General features: G+C 35.9%; 1 protein-coding gene across 1 annotated transcript in view; it reads right to left on the bottom strand.

The window, feature by feature from the left end:
- The window catches only part of KCNU1 (potassium calcium-activated channel subfamily U member 1), a 172,841-nt gene that overhangs the window by 86,706 nt on the left and 69,991 nt on the right, over positions 1–16,144 (bottom strand). Inside the window, 6 exon segments of the mRNA XM_081812893.1 lie at positions 1,967–2,035; positions 2,373–2,485; positions 6,337–6,489; positions 9,671–9,740; positions 10,869–10,951; positions 11,993–12,098. Of these exon segments, the coding sequence (XP_081669019.1) occupies positions 1,967–2,035; positions 2,373–2,485; positions 6,337–6,489; positions 9,671–9,740; positions 10,869–10,951; positions 11,993–12,098 (594 nt within the window).

Raw genomic sequence — 16,144 nt, 5'->3', positions numbered from 1 at the left:
CCCAGCCACTGAGATGCCCTATTTTCCTTCCACTTATGGCTGTGGTAGATTTAGTACAACATAGTGATCAGAATCACCACCCCCAGAGTCATGCTGAGTTCAGATGCTGGCTCTGCCACTTGGGACTGATGTGAGTTTGGGAAAATTATTTAACTTTTCTGGGCATCATCTTCCTGCTCTGTAAAATGGGACTAAGAATTGTACCCATTGTTGTAGAGATTCAAGAATTTATGTAAGTGAAGTGCTGTAGCACTGTTGGTCATGAACTAGCAATCATGTAAAAGACTGTTATTATCCAAATCAGGATTTAACCTTTTTAATTCACCTGACTCTTTGGTGAGAAACCAAAGTTAAACGTAATTTGTATCAGGTTCCTCTTTCATTAGGGGTACATATGTGCTAGGTACTAAACAGCACCAGAATATCTTGAATATATGTGGAAATTAGTTGCCTAATAAATGTTTGTGTTTCTAGTCTGTGAAGTCCCATAGTCATCCTAATGAAGTTTAAAGAAATCTAGGATGCTAAAATTAGAAAGGATCTCAAGAGCATTTGGTGCAGTAGTTTACAAATACCAGTGAAAAACTGACTATATCACGGGGACTTTAAAAATTCTCTTGTCCCACCCTTCCAGATTTTGATTTTGTAAAATTCAGAGTGGGATTTTGGAATCTATATGCCTTTAAAGCTTTGCAAATAATTCCATTCCACAGTCCATGTTGCTGAAGGCCAAGTTCTGGGCCAGTCTAAAACCCAAACTGCCTGGCTTATGGTTCTAAGACTCCATCCTTTTTATGGTGACCTATTTCTGGCAGAGAGACCATTTGTGCACAGATTTAGATTCTGAGATTTTCTTGAGCACGGCAGGATTGTTAAATAGAATTTAGCCAGCCAGACAATACTATTTGTTATTCTCTCCTTAGTGACTTCCTTTGTACAGTACCCCACTGACTTCTTTTGCCCAGATATATTTTGTAAAATGTCTACTTCGATTTTTCTTCTTTCCAAAATTTCATATAAAATTGTTCCTTTGTAGTCCATCTGGTATCATTCAAACTTGTTGAATTTTGACTATTTCCCTATAATTCTAAGGCTCCTGATAAGGTCAGTTTTAGAGCTTTCTTAGAAAGGGTCTCAGGTATTAACATGACTTCCTCATTCCCCAGAGAATAGATGTTTCTCCAACACCACAGAGCTAGTGAGTCATAATCAGGATCAGAATTTAGTCTGTTGATTCCAATTTAATTCAACTTAGTTTTCCACTAAAAATCATACATAAGCCAATATAATAGTCTTTCTTGTTCCCCATCCCATTTAACCCATCAGTTTTTCTTATTTTTCAACATTTTTTCTCTCTCTCTATATCATTGTAGCTAATTCGCTGTTTTTCCTGGATTTTCTTTTTTATTACATGATAAATTATCTTACTTCTCGTATTATCCATTATGGGTTCTCAAGAAATTCCAATGTTCTAATGATGTTGCTTCTTTCTTTTATCTACCCTACCAATAGCAGACTTTGTCCGGTAGGCAAAATTCCCATTTTGCCATATTTTGTAGCTTAGTTTCTAAAGCTACAGTTGGTGGGAGCATTTTTTGTCATAATTCTTTTCATAGTACTATTTCATGGTCAAGACTTACAAGATCTAGTAATAAATTAAAAGGAACAGATCTGAGAAGGTGACCATTTCTTCTCTCCCCTGCTTATGAAAGAGAATTTGGGGAGGGCCGTGGGAACAAAGGCAAAGCACCTGTCTACCCACTAGGGTAACCATTCTAACACCAATCATTAGATTCTAACCCCAATCATTAGAGACAATACCAAGTGCACCACAGCAGACCGGGTGCCCAACAGGCTGGCTCTCAACAAAAGGCAAAAGTTTAGTTATGGCTGCATTTTTGGAAAAGTCTTAATCATAAAGATTCTCCTTTAAAAAAACTGAAGAGATTCAAAGTCTCATTGGTACCAGTAACCATGAAACATGGATTTGTGTTCGATGGCTATCAGCATGAGTCCCATCTTCACAAAACAGAGCCTAGGAAGGAAGACAAGTAATTGTGAGGAAAGAGGATAGCAGGGTGCTAATTTATAAGAATATGACCAATACTGTGTGCTCTGTGCCTGGGAAGACATTAGTACCTCAGCAGAGGAAGAGCCTCCCAAATGTAAGTGAAACCATTCTAAAGTATGTCTGTGACAGATATGAAATTGTCCCACATAGACTACAATCTTCTAAATTGCAGAGATACAGACTTGTTTATTCTTACACCTTCAGTGTTTATCATGGAGCCTGGCCCACAGTGGCCCCCAATGAACATTGTTGAAAGAATATCATTGCATGAAGAAAGAGGAAAGTATTTCTCTTAACTTACCGGGAAACTTCAGGAAAACTCATTCCAGCAAAGTCATCAGAGAGACGTTGAGTCAGGATTTTGTTCTTCAGGCCATTAAAGAAATATTTTTGCCAGGGCTGTTTAGGAGAAACCTGGAATACATAATCATGCCACATGTAGCACACTGATATGGAATAAGGGATGTTATAATTCAAGTTGTATATCCTGCTAAGCAGCAAACCAGCACCCATTGTGCTTAGGTCATAGAACGGAGATTTGTCCTAGTGGTTAACTGAAAAAACGTCAAAGGCAGAGCTAAAATTCTACCATATACCTCAACTATTTACACTAGAGAGTTCAGAATGAAGTGAAAGTATCATGACTTGATTTCTTCCCAGATGGCATTCAAGACTCCTTGCTGGAAACTGGAATTCTTCTCCTTATAATTTCAGCAAGGTAGACTGGTTTTTGAGTCAGTAACAGTAAGAGAAGGATAATATGGAATCTAAGCTGTCCGTCCATAGATATGGCTGTTCAAGATTTTTTTTAAACATATTAAGTTTTCTATTGACTAGCCATACACCACAAAGAAAAAACATTCAAGGCATCTGCCCAGTATCGGAACTCTTCATAGCTTCAAATGAACTTAAAGAGCCATCTTGATAAATGGAAATGAGAATATAAAAATCAGGGACAGCAGTAGGTTTCTAGAGAAAAGGGAGATGAGAGGGAGAAGGATATCTCTCAAAAAGGCTAAATACAGCCTGTAGGGGATGTGGCCTGTTGGGTAACTCATCTCTGATATTTGTGTAAGAACTCAGAATTTTGTTATGCTCTCCATTCATCCTCATCATTCTCCCCCCATCTGCTGCCATGAGACGCCCACCACACTGCTCTGATGAGGAAGGGCAGGCTCCTCTTAAAGCCCAGAATCCCAGGTGAATGTCTGGAATTTCTATAAGCTCTGAAACACTTTGGCTGTGGAGGGTTAAGGCCGGTTCAGAAATACTCCTCAGATGGCCAGCCTGTGGTTTAGAAAACACAACACAACACAACACACACACACACACACACACACACACATCCTGCCTTACAAAAAAGGACTACTTGTATCAAGCAATCCAGGCACTCGCCCTGCAATCCCCTTTCCAAGATTCAGCTGAATCTCCTATCTTCTCCCACCCACTTTCTTAAATTTCTCTATTGAGGAGCACTCACTTCACTGGGAGCCCCTATTCAAGTCCCCATAACTAAAAAAATGGGCTTACTGCTTCTAATGTAAATGTTTCAGTTTTTGAAAGAGGGCAAAAAAATGATAGAAATAGAGATGCCTTACTGTGTTCATTTTTTAAAGATCAGAAAGGGAAACAGGACGATAAGATGGATTTTGGATTTAGATAGTAGAATCAGGGAGCTCAAGTATGTCAGTTGGTGTAGATCTAATCTAAGTTTAAGCCTAATGCAACTGGAAATGCTTTTTGGACTATAATTTCTCACCATATAATTAATATAGTTGAAACACATATCATTGATCCAAGGTCTTGAATCTGAGTACTTGGAAGTTTTACAGATATTAATGTAATACTTAGAAAAATCAGGTTAGGAGATGAATAACTCTCATTTTACTGATGCAGAAACTGACAGAGAAAGTAAGTGTCTAATTCAAGAAAATTCAATCATAAGACACTGGAGTCCTAGCTGTTAATCCTAAGTTAATTGTTTATTACAGAATCTAAAACACCAGAGCTATGAGTATAGCATTAAAAAAATCTTACCCTGTCCTTGCCTAGTTTAGGATTTCTGAAAGTGGGTTTTAGACTTCACTTCCAAAAAAAAAAAAAAATTATTGTAACCACAAATCTCTCACAATTCCTATATCCCAAAAGTCTTCTTTTTTTAATTTTAAGATTATTTATTTATTTATTTGACAGAGAGAGAGAGAGAACAAGCGAGAGAGTGGCAAGCAGAGGGAGAGGGAGAAGCAGGCTCCTGCTGAGCAAGGAGCCCGATGAGGGACGCAATCCCAGGACCCTGGGATCATGACCTGGGCTGAAGGCAGCTGCTCAACTGACTGAGCCACCCAAGCACCCCCCAAAAGCCTTCTTATGATGAATATTGACAGATGACCATCTTCAGTGAGATGGTTACAACTTTAGATTACACAGAAAGAACAACAACATAATATAGGGTTAGTTTTAAATTTCTTCCTCCTCTATTTCCATGAAAGACATGAAGTCTTCATAGAGAGCTCTCATTCCATTTACTTTCTCCAGCCAAGGAGATGAAAATCAGAGTCATCACGATGGATGTTATCTTGTTACTATGTAGACTGTATATACTATGATACGACTATCATTCACTCTTGTTAATGTTTTCCAGTCTTTAAAGTGTCCATAGACCAGCAGCCTGGACACCCCGGGAGATTTTTTCAGAAATGAAGCCCCACTCAGACTTCTGGAATCAGAATCTGCATTTTAACCAGACTCCCAGGGGATTTGTATGCACAATTAACGTTTTGGAAGCACCCTCTCAAATATCCCTGTCCTTGAGACTTGGTGAAAAGTGATGGATTCAAACCCCCAGAGTGGTGACAGTTTACAAATTCCATTGTCTTGGCTGGAGACTCCATGAGAGCCCAAGCAAGTCACTGTACATGTATACATGTATAACAATCTGGCAGAACAGTTATCTTGCACTTTCTAAGTACACAGCACAGGCAGAGACAATTTCCTCACAAGCACTTTTGAAGGCCATACACAGTGAGCAGGAAGAGAAGGCTAAGGCAGGTTCATTATAGCAGCATCAAGGCTCATTTCCTACTGCCTGATGGTCATCTCTATTTATCTGTGTATGATATTTCCTCACATTCACAGAAGGAATTACAGAAGAATTCCGTCTTTTCCAGCTAGCATTTTGTTGACCAGAGCATCTTTCATATTTTTTTTTTTGCTGTTTGTTTGTTTGTTTTGGTTTTGTTTTGTTTTAGATAGTACCAGGGACAAAACCAAAAAAGATGTAAAAATTTTTTAAATTTATTAATGAAGGAAATAAAGTGTAAAGGAAGGCCAAGAGGGAAATTGAATATAAGAGAAGGCATATGTAGACTCCTAATAAATGGAGAGGAAAGGTCACTCTCTGGAGAGCCTCTGGACAATGCGATACTGGGTCCAGCTAAGGGTTGGAACCTTTCCTGGAACATTTCATGTGGGTGGCATTTCAAAGGCTGTACTTTGTGCTATAGCAGTTGTCCCAACAGTCCCCTTGAACCACTTATTTTGTCTCAAAGGTATCAAAGGACCTGATGTGGGAGATTGTGAGTAGATACCTAAAACCGACAGGCATCAAGCATAGTGGTAAGACATTAGGTCAGACAATTCTACCTCTGCTACTCATTAACTTCACTATACGATCAAGTTAGTTAGCTTCAGTGACACATTACTGGGATTCTACCTTGAAATATTATCAAAGGGAAACGTAATATATTTAAAATGAGTGACATAGTAGGTACTCAATATGTGGTGACTATTGTTATTACTGTATAGAATGTCCCCAAAATAACCTGAAAAATTAGATTTTAATTGTTACTTGTTCAATGAATATATTTATTATTTATCAATTATTATGTATTTAATTTATATTTAAATATATGATTTTACCACTAATAATATAACCTTTATTTTTATTTATATTTCTGCTTTCAATAACTCAAAGTATTTCTACCTTTATAATCATAACATTGTAGACTACAGGTAGGAAGCAAAGCTATGATTTCTATTTTGCAGATAAATATTCTTACACAAGAATAAGATCAATAACTTCTTCAAGGCCAGCGCAGTACCTGGGACTTCCGTCTAGACCTCTCAATCCTCTCATAGTTCAAGTGGAAGTCAGATCTCATTTCTTGGGGCCTTCTTGCCTTCCTCAATTTTTTTTTCTATTTCTGATCCTAACATGTAAGGATATGGGGAAAAAGCCAAGATTCAACAACAATTTACAAGGTCACCTTTTTGTTTTGTTCAACAAATAGAGACGTTAGAAAGGTGCACAAGCCTGGCACCAGACAGCCTTGGGCGATGAAGCCAAGTTTTAACTCGGCAAAGCAGATGATGTTGTCTCCGGTATTCCAGTTCCAGCTGGGGATCTTTGGCAGAAAAACCTGTTTCATGGTAGAAAGTAGGTCAGACATTAAGAAGAAATACAATTCAAAGTTTTTTTTTTTTCTGAATGGACGTCTTTCTTGCATTTATTTGAAAGCATTTACTTGAAAGCATTTATTGTGCCCATGCCAGTGGAAGTGATAAGAACAAATTCAGCTTTTAAAAAAATTGTGAGTGGTCTACTGCTCCCATTTTTTAAAACAAAAATTGTAAGAGTTGCAAAATTGGGTCAGATGCTTAATGACTGAGCCACCCAGGTGCCCCCCTTTTTTTTTAATTATTAAAGTACCATATATGAAGGAAATCATATGGTATTTGTCTTTCTCTGACTTACTACACTTAGCATAATTCCCTCAAGGCCCACCTGTACTGTAGAAAATGCAGAATTTCCTTTTTTATGGCTGAACAAAATTCCATTATATTTATAGCATATATTTTATATATTTATTATATATTATATATATTTTATTTTTTTATATATATATCCCCTTTTCTTTAAATATAAATGGAGAATTTAGTCTATCTATATTTAAAGTAATTATTGATAGGTATGTATCTATTGTCATTTGTTAATTTTTTTCTGGCTGTTTTGTAAATCCTCTGTTCCTTTCTTCTTCTCTTGCTCTCTTCCTTTGTGATTTGATGAGTTTCTGTAGATCTTAGAGTCCTTTCTCTTCACTTGTTGTTTATCTAATATAGGTTTTTCCTTTATGGTTACTATGAGGTTTATATAACTCATTTTTATAACAATCTATACTTAAAATTGATGACATTCTAAAACTACATTTTTATCCCCCCTCCCACATTTTATTTTTGATATCACAATCTATAGCTTCTGGCCTTGTGTAGCCCTCACTAAGAATCACAGTTATAGTTACTTTTACTACTTTTTTCTTTTAACCTTCATACTAGCTTCATGAGTGATTAATCCACCTTTACAACATTAGATTATTCTGAATTTTATGATGCATTTGCCTTTGCCATTGAGATGTATAATTCTGTATCTTTTCCTGTTAGTAATTGATGCCCTTTCCTTTCAGTTTTAAGAAGTTTCTCTAGGGCGCCTGGATGGCTCAGTCGTTAAGCGTTTGCCTTCATCCCTGCTCGGCGGGAAGCCTGCTTCTCCTTCCCCCACTCCCTCTGCTTATGTTCCCTCTCTCACTGTGTCTCTCTCTGTCAAATAAATAAATAAAATCTATAAAAAAAAAAAAGAAGTTTCTCTAACATTTCTTGTAAAGTAGTCCTAGTCATGATGAACTCCTCTAGATTTTGCTTGTATGGAAAACTCTCTTGATTCTGCATGACAACACTGCCAGATAAGAGTACTCAGGGTTGGCAGTCTTTTTTTAAATTTCTTTCAGTACTTTGAATAGATTGGGTCATTTCCTTCTGGTCTGTGAAGTTTTTGCTAAAAAATCTGGTAAGTAGTATTATGGTGGTTACCTTTTTTTTTTTTTTCTTTTTAAGATTTTATTTATTTGACAGAGAGAGAGCACAAGCTGGGGAAGCAGCAGGCAGAGGGAGAGGGAGAAGCAGGCTCCCTGCTGAGCAGAGAGCCTAAGGACTCTCACCCCAGGACCCCAGGATTAGGACCTGAGCCAAGGCAGATGCTTAACCAACTGAGCCACCCAGGTACCCCATGGTGGTTCCCTTATACGTTACAAGTTGTTTTTCTCTTGCTGACTTTAAGATTCTCTCATTGTCGGGGCACCTGGGTGGCTCAGTTGTTAAGCGGCTGCCTTCGGCTCAGGTCATGATCCCAGGGTCCTGGGTTCGAGCCCCGCATCGGGCTCCCTGCTCAGCGGGAAGCCTGCTTCTCCCTCTCCCACTCCCCCTGCTTGTATTCCCTCTCTCGCTTCTCTCTCTGTCGAATAAATAAATTTAAAAATATATATATATATAAAAAAAAAGATTCTCTCATTGTCTTTAGCTTTTGATGCTTTGATTATGAGTCTTAGTGTGGGTCTCTTTACTTCATCTTATTTGGAATTCTCTCTGTTTCCTGGATGTGGATGTCTGTTTTCTTCCCCAGGTTAGGGAAGTATTCAGTCACTATTTCTTCACATATGTTTTCTGCCCCTTTCTTTTGTTTTCTCCTTCTGGGACCCCTATAATACAATTGACATTGTCCCTTAAGCTATCTCCACTCATTTCATTCTTTTTTCTTTTTACTAGTCTGGTTAGGTGCGTCCCACTACCCTGTCTTCAAGTTTGCTGATTCTTCTGCATCATCTAGTCTGCTGTTGAACCCCTCTATTGTATTTTTTGATTCAGTTATTAAATTCCTCAGCTCTGTGACTTCTTTTTGGTACTTTGTTATATATTCCATCTCTTTGTTGAAGTTTTCACTTTCTTCATCCATTCTTCGCCCTAGCTCAGTGAGCATCTTTATGACTGTTTTGAACTCTCTATTATGTAAGTCATTCATCTCTGTCTCATTAAGGTCTTTTTTCGAGGCCTTATCTTATTCTTTCATTTAGAATATATTCCTCTCTTTCTTCATTTCCCCCGAAATTCTACATTAAACAGCCACCTCACCCAGTTTAGAAGAAATGGCCTTGTGTAGGAGTTGAACCTTATTGTTCAAACCTGACATAGCTTCTGGTTGTCTCTCAAACCTTTGTGATTGTCTAATCAGACTAATTAATTTTTAGGGGCTCCCAGTAGTTGAGGGTATGCCCAGAGCTGTCAATGTCCCAAAGGAAAGGATCTCAGCACCTAGATTCAGGTGGACTGGAAGTTAGACTCTCAGGCAGCAGCTGTTAAAGTATGAAACTATACTTTATGAATTTACATTTTTAAGTGATTAACAATTTTTTTAAAAGATTTATTTTTTCAAGAGAGAGAGAACATGAGTGGGGGGAGGGAGAGAATCCTCAAGCAGACTCCCTCCTGAGCATGGAGCCTGATGTGGGGCTCAATCCTAGGACCTTGAGATCATGACATGAGCTGAAACCAAGAGTTTGACGCTCAACTGACTGAGCCACCCAGGTCCCCCTAAGTGATTAACAATCTTAATGAGACTCCAAATTTCACCTGTAATTGGAAAAAACTTTTTGAGTGTAGAGCTATAGGTCTATTAATTATAGAAATTAATGTTTTATTACTTAGATGAAATAAGTCATTTAACTCCATAGACTAAAAGAGGAAGATAACAGATAGACTAGAATGTTATCATACCTTGTTATGGGATTGAAGTATCTGTATGATGATTCTGGTATTAGGGTTATAGTTCTTGATAGAGAGAACCCTACATAAATAACAAATATGCTCATCAGTGATGTTTCATATTCAATGGCTTTGCGATATAATTAATTTCAGAATTAAACTGATATGTGGGTAAGCATAATAAAACAATACATAAAATTTACTGTTATGTTGTTTTCTAAAAATGTTCTGTTTAATAACACAGTAAACAGTGCTATTGTTTTAGTGATTTAGTAAATGAAATCTAGGAAAAGGTCAACTCTTGGTACTAGGAGACTGTACAATTCTTGGAACCAATTCTTGAGGAGGAAATAGACAGTTTCATATATTTTAGCCTTCAAACTCAAACACAGTAATTACAGGAAGAAAAAAACAGAGATCGAATTTCTGTCCATAACATGAAGCAGCTCAACAGACTATCTTATTCAACTTTCTCATTATACATATTAAGAAACTAAGGTCTATCTCATATGCACTGTATTATGCAGAGCATACATTCTCAACTGTTTCTTGCTATTTGTAGGATCACCTTCAGCTATGCATGTTTACTATGCTCTGGGAACCAGGAGTTCATCTGGATTAGGCACAATGCCATTGCCATCACAATGATAGTTTGAAGTTATTACTACAAGTCAAGCTCCTGCTCATAGATAGCTCATAGTTAAAGGCGGTTAACCCAACTCTAGTCATCTTGAAGATACTTTCCAATAATCACAAGCACATTATACCAAATGATACACAATATTTCAGCAGAACTACTGGAGGAAAAACCCCAATAAGTAAAGTCTACTAACAGGGCTCACCAATCACAAATGGCATCTTTATTTTTTGTGGGTTAAAGATGTTATTTATAATGGTGTTATCTGAACAGGTATCAGTTACTTGTATGCTTGCCTTTTCAATTTAAATAGTTAGTATCCATATGAAACTTTAGGAAAGTATGTGGAGAAGCACAGAGATACTTAGAATACTCTATTTTTTACTTCCTTATTCCTACATCTTCACAGCCTCTGGGAGAAAAAAAAAAAAGGCAGAAACCTTGAATAGGATGAACCTAGTGCTGTGACAGATGATGTCTTCTCCTCTTTAGTCCACTGCACTGGCTTTATTTTAAAAGAGGTAGAAATAAAATCCACATTGAAGCATATAAAACAAAGTACCAGGTTCTTACCTCATAATGTTTGAAGTGTCTTCAGCATGGGAATCACTACACAAAGGGTTGGCTATAATCAGGCATGCTTCTGCAGATTCCACCTATTCTTCAAGATTAAACAGCAGCCACCTTGTTAATTACATGGGAAATGCTCTACTGTGCCCCCTCTGGTTTTTCCTATGGTTTTATCATAAAATTTCCCATAAGAAAGAGAACACTCTTGGGAAGGAGTTGTGATGAGGATGTCTTTACATCAGGATCAGAGTCCTGTAGATGCTGTAACGGTCTCTAACAAAGATGCAAGACTGCTTTAAAATGGAGAAAGTACATACTTATATTTTTCCTATTGTCCAAACTCAAGTTTTTAAGCAACTGCCTGTATATTTATGTGTTCAGGACAGCAAAGAATGGGGGAACTGGAAGTATGTTTGGGCCAAAGTAAGCATTCAATATTTGTGGATTCTGAATCTTAAGGATCTAGAAAATTATTGAAGTGGCTCTTGTAATACTGACTTGTGGGAAAGAGAAAGCTTATTCTGAGTCTGTCATTTTCTATTTCAATTCTTTATGTTAACTTTATAGATCTCTGATTCTAAAAACTGAAGCCCTAGGTTTATATGATTCTGTGAAACCTAAAACATGGGGTGAAGCTGGCTTTGATCTTAGTTGAAAGCTGTCTAGATGGTTAGATTTTGCTCATTATTTTTCTTCCCAGGCTTAATGGGATTTCTGCTATTTTCCTTCATGTTTCTCCTATCAGAAGGCATATTAGTGTGTTTAGAAAAAGTTGGGAAATCTGTCATCTGGTAATGATCCTACTTGGATGGTAAGATTAAACACACTTCTGCTGTCCATAACTTTTTCAGAATTTTTAGACTGATAAAATAAAACTGCATTAGATAGAGAATTTAGTGAAATAAATAAATGTAAGTATGTAAACAGTGAGTTCTGCTTGATATCTGTCAAGGAGGATTTAGAGACCAATTACTACATTTCCTTTATGATTAGTTTTTAAAATTGAGGAAGTCTTATTTTCCTCCAATTTAAGCATCTGGAGTAATACTCTTGAAAGAGCAATACATTTTATGATCTTAATTGTTGCAGCTTAGGGAACTAGAAGAAGAAAAAGAACCAGTTCTTACCGCAACTCGCCTCAGATCATCCCACTTAAGTGCAGATCCAGAAATAAAAGTTGTATAGGCCATGTTGCACTTAAATATGGTTTCTAATTCCAAGGAAGGAGGGACCCTGGACAAAGAATGTAGTACCAAAGATGTAAAAAGATGCCTGAATTTGGTGTAGAGATTGTTATATTTATTTAGTGCCTTTAACAGAATTCCTAATTTCCATTAGGAAAACATCCATCCTCCCTTACTTATCCATACTAGCCTTATTCCAGGCATGGGCCTGAAGCTCAGACTTAGTCAATCACTATGATATGAAAAAATGCAAATCACACTGATGTCCAAAAATTAAAAAAAAAGGAATTACTAAGGATGCTAAAACAAAAACATTTCAGTCATTCAAAAAGATATTTTAAACAATGGCATTTTAAAACAATGATGAATTTAATGAAATAGCTTCTAAATATATAAAGAAAAATTGACAAAACTAGAGAGATAAATTGATGAATTGTCACTGTAATGAGAGATTTCAACACATTTCTCTCAATTATTGATTGATTAAACAGAAAAAAAAATTGTCAAGTTTGATGTTTCTAAGTCCTTTCTTTTCTTTTTTCCCTTTATTGAGGTATAATTGACAAATAAAATTGAGAGCTATATAAAATGTATCATGTGATAATTTGGTATGTGTATATATTGTGAAAGGCTTCTTCCCATTAACTTTATTTACATATCCATCACTTCACGTGGTTACCTTTTTTCAGGTTAAGAACATTTAAGTTCTACTCACTTAGCAAATTTTAATTACACAATATGTTACTAGTTTTAATCACTATTTAATGTTATACATTAGATCCTCAGAAATTATTCATCTTAAAACTGGAAATTTGTACCCTTTACCAACCCCTTTCTATGTCCTCCCCCTGCATCCCAGCTTCGGGCAACCACCTTTCTACTTTCTGCTTCTATGAGTTTGACTTTTTTTTTTTTTTGTATTTGTATTTTTGTATTTGTCTGGCTTATTTCACTTAGCATAATGCCCTCCAGATTCATCCATGTTGTCATAAATAACAGGATTTCCTTTTTTAAGGCTGAATAATATTCCACTGTGTGTGTGTGTATATATATGTATATACATATGTATGTGTATATATGCATGTACACATATATGTATACATATGTGTGTATTGTATGTGTATATATATTTTTTTATATGTTCATCCATCAATAGATATTTAAATTAGGTTGTTTCTATACCTTGGCTATTGTGAATACTCCTATTTTTTTTTTGAGAACACACAAATACTTATCAAACTGATAAATTACTTGACAAGAAAGCTTCAACATACTACAAAAAAAAGTTGTCATACGTATTATGATCTTTGATCACAATACATTTTAAGTTAGAAGTTAATAACAAAAAAATTCTTCATTTCTTAAAAAAATAGACTGCTAAAAGTCACCTGACCCAGAAGCAATTATAATGGAAGTTATAAAATTCTTAGAAATAAATCATGTTGCAAACACTAAACATCTAAGTCTTTGGATACAACAAATGCAATGCTTTTGAAGAAATTTATAGCTTTGGACATTAATATTGGAATAAAACCAAAGAAATAAGAAGGAAAGAGACAATAAAAATAGGAGTGCAAAGAATGAAATAGAAAAGAAATTATGAAACAAAGAAGATCAACAAAACCAAAAGTTGGATCTTTCAAACAAACAAACAAACAATAAGAAACTAATACAATAGGTAAAGCTGTAGTAAAATCGATGGGGAGAGAGAGAAGACAAAAATATAGGGAATTGAATTCATTATACTGAATGAAGAAGATAAAATACCTACAGGAAAAGTAGAGATAAAAATAAGAGTGGAAGAATACTACAGATAACCAAATGTGACAGCTTTTAAGATTCATACAAAACAAATTACTAAAAGTATATCCTATCAGAACTCACTCTAGAGGAAACATAAAGCCCATATAGTCCTATGACTATTAAAGAAATTGAAGCCATAATTTAAAATCTCTCAAAACAAAACACACACAGACACCAAACAAAAATTTAAGTCCACCAGTTCTAAATGATTTTACAGTATCTTCTACCACACTTTCAAGCAATAAATTATCCCGTTTTTTATACAATGTCTTTCGAAGATATTAAAAGAAGGGAATAGTATCCAGCTAATACTACAAAGTCAAACTAACCATAACTCCAAAGGTATTAATGTAATTTACCACATCAACAAATTAAAAGTAAAAAAATATATACAGAGTCATCTCAGATGCAGAGAAAATGGTTATAAAAAATATCTTTTTAGAGTTAAGAAACACAGCTCATGGTATTTGAGGAATAGAAGAGAATATCCTTAACCCAATAAGGAATATCTTTAAAATAAAAAAGGATGGATGTCCTTAACAACAAAATATTAGAAAAGTTTTCTTTGAAATGAGAAAGAAAAGATATAATCACCCCTTTTTTTCCTAATGTTATATTTGATGTCTCATCAAATACAATAAGAAAATAAAATAAATTGTACACAGGAGGATTGGAAAGGAGGGAATAACTGTTTTTATTTGAAACTATTATTTACATAGAAACCCCTAACAACACTACAAAAAAAAGGTGTCAGTAATGGAGAAATTTAGCAATATGGATAGATAGAAGATTAATATACAAAAGTCACTTCTGTGTTTTATACCAAAAGCAAACCACTAGAAAAAGTAACTAATAAGACAGTATTTCCAATAATATCAGAAAATATCAAGTACCTAGAATATAAATATACATAAAATAAATATCACATTATTACTGTTTTATGTTGTATATTCTCTAAGCCTAGTTATCTGGCTCTTCTGAAAGTTTTGAGAGCTACATAATATCTATTTATACTTAGGCATAAGTGGTTTTTGTTTATGCCACTAAGTATCCTGATATATAGGAATATAAATTAATATTTTACCTTTATGACAATTTATATCATAATATCTTGGAAATTTTTTTTCTTAAATAACAGGTAAACAAAGAAAGAAAAGAAACAATTTCTCTATCAGTTATCAATTTTTGCTTAAAAATTTTCAAGATCTTTGTGGCTTGAGATAACAAATTGTTATTTCTTGAAATTCTTTGTTTTGATTTGGCTCAGCTAGGTGACTTTTCTGCTTCATGTGGTTTTGTTGGAGTTAATCCTATGTCTGCATTTAGCTGAGGGCTTTAGTGGGCTAGAACATCCAAGATAGTATCACCTATATGTCTATTGCCTCAACTGGGCTAGCTGGAGGGCTGGCAACTGGATGGGCCTCCTCTCCGTCAGAGTAGGTGAACTTCTTCTGTAGTGCTTCAGGGCTCCAAGAGACTGGAAGCAGAAGCTGCCAGGCCTCTTAAGGGCTGGGCCCATAACTGCCCCAGGCACTCTTGTATATTTTGTTGGTTAAAATGAGTCAAACAGCAGTCCAGTTTCAACAGAAGGGAGAACAGACTCTACTTTTGTTGGAGGAGTAGAATATGTGTCAACAATTGTGAGGAATCCTGGCAGCCATCTTCTGAAAACAATCTACCTCAAGAATTCTCATCCCTCCCCTGTACAAAATATTTTCACTTTCTCTCCCCCAAGTTTCTTTTTTTTTTAAATTTTATTATGTTATGTTAGTCACCATACAATACATCATTAGTTTTTGATGTGGTGATCCACGATCCATTGTTTTCATATAACACCCAGTGCTCCATGCAGTACGTGCCCTCCTTAATACCCATCACAAGGCTAACCAATCACCCCTCCCCCCCCCTCTAAAACCCTGTTTGTTTCTCAGGTTCATGGTCTCTCCTGGTTCATCTCTCCCTCCAATTCCCCTGCCCATTTTTCCCTTCCTTCTCCTAATGTCTTCCATGTCATTCCTTATGTTCCACAAATAAGTGAAACCATATGATAATTGGCTTTCTCTGCTTGACTTATTTCACTTAACATAATCTCCTCCAGTCCCATCCATGTTGATGTGAAAGTTGGGTATTCATCCTTTCTGATGGCTGAGTAATATTCCATTGTATCTATGGACCACATCTTCTTTATCCATTCATCTGTTGAAGGGCATCTCGGCTCTTTCCACAGTTTGGCTATTGCAGACATCGCTGCTATGAACATTGGGGTGCATATGGCCCTTCTTTTCCCTACAT

This window comes from Leptonychotes weddellii, chromosome 2 (genome assembly GCF_054177405.1).
Source record: "Leptonychotes weddellii isolate Sample4059 chromosome 2, ASM5417740v2, whole genome shotgun sequence".
NCBI classification, from domain to species: Eukaryota; Metazoa; Chordata; class Mammalia; order Carnivora; family Phocidae; genus Leptonychotes; species Leptonychotes weddellii.
This window is presented reverse-complemented; position numbering and strand designations above follow the sequence as displayed.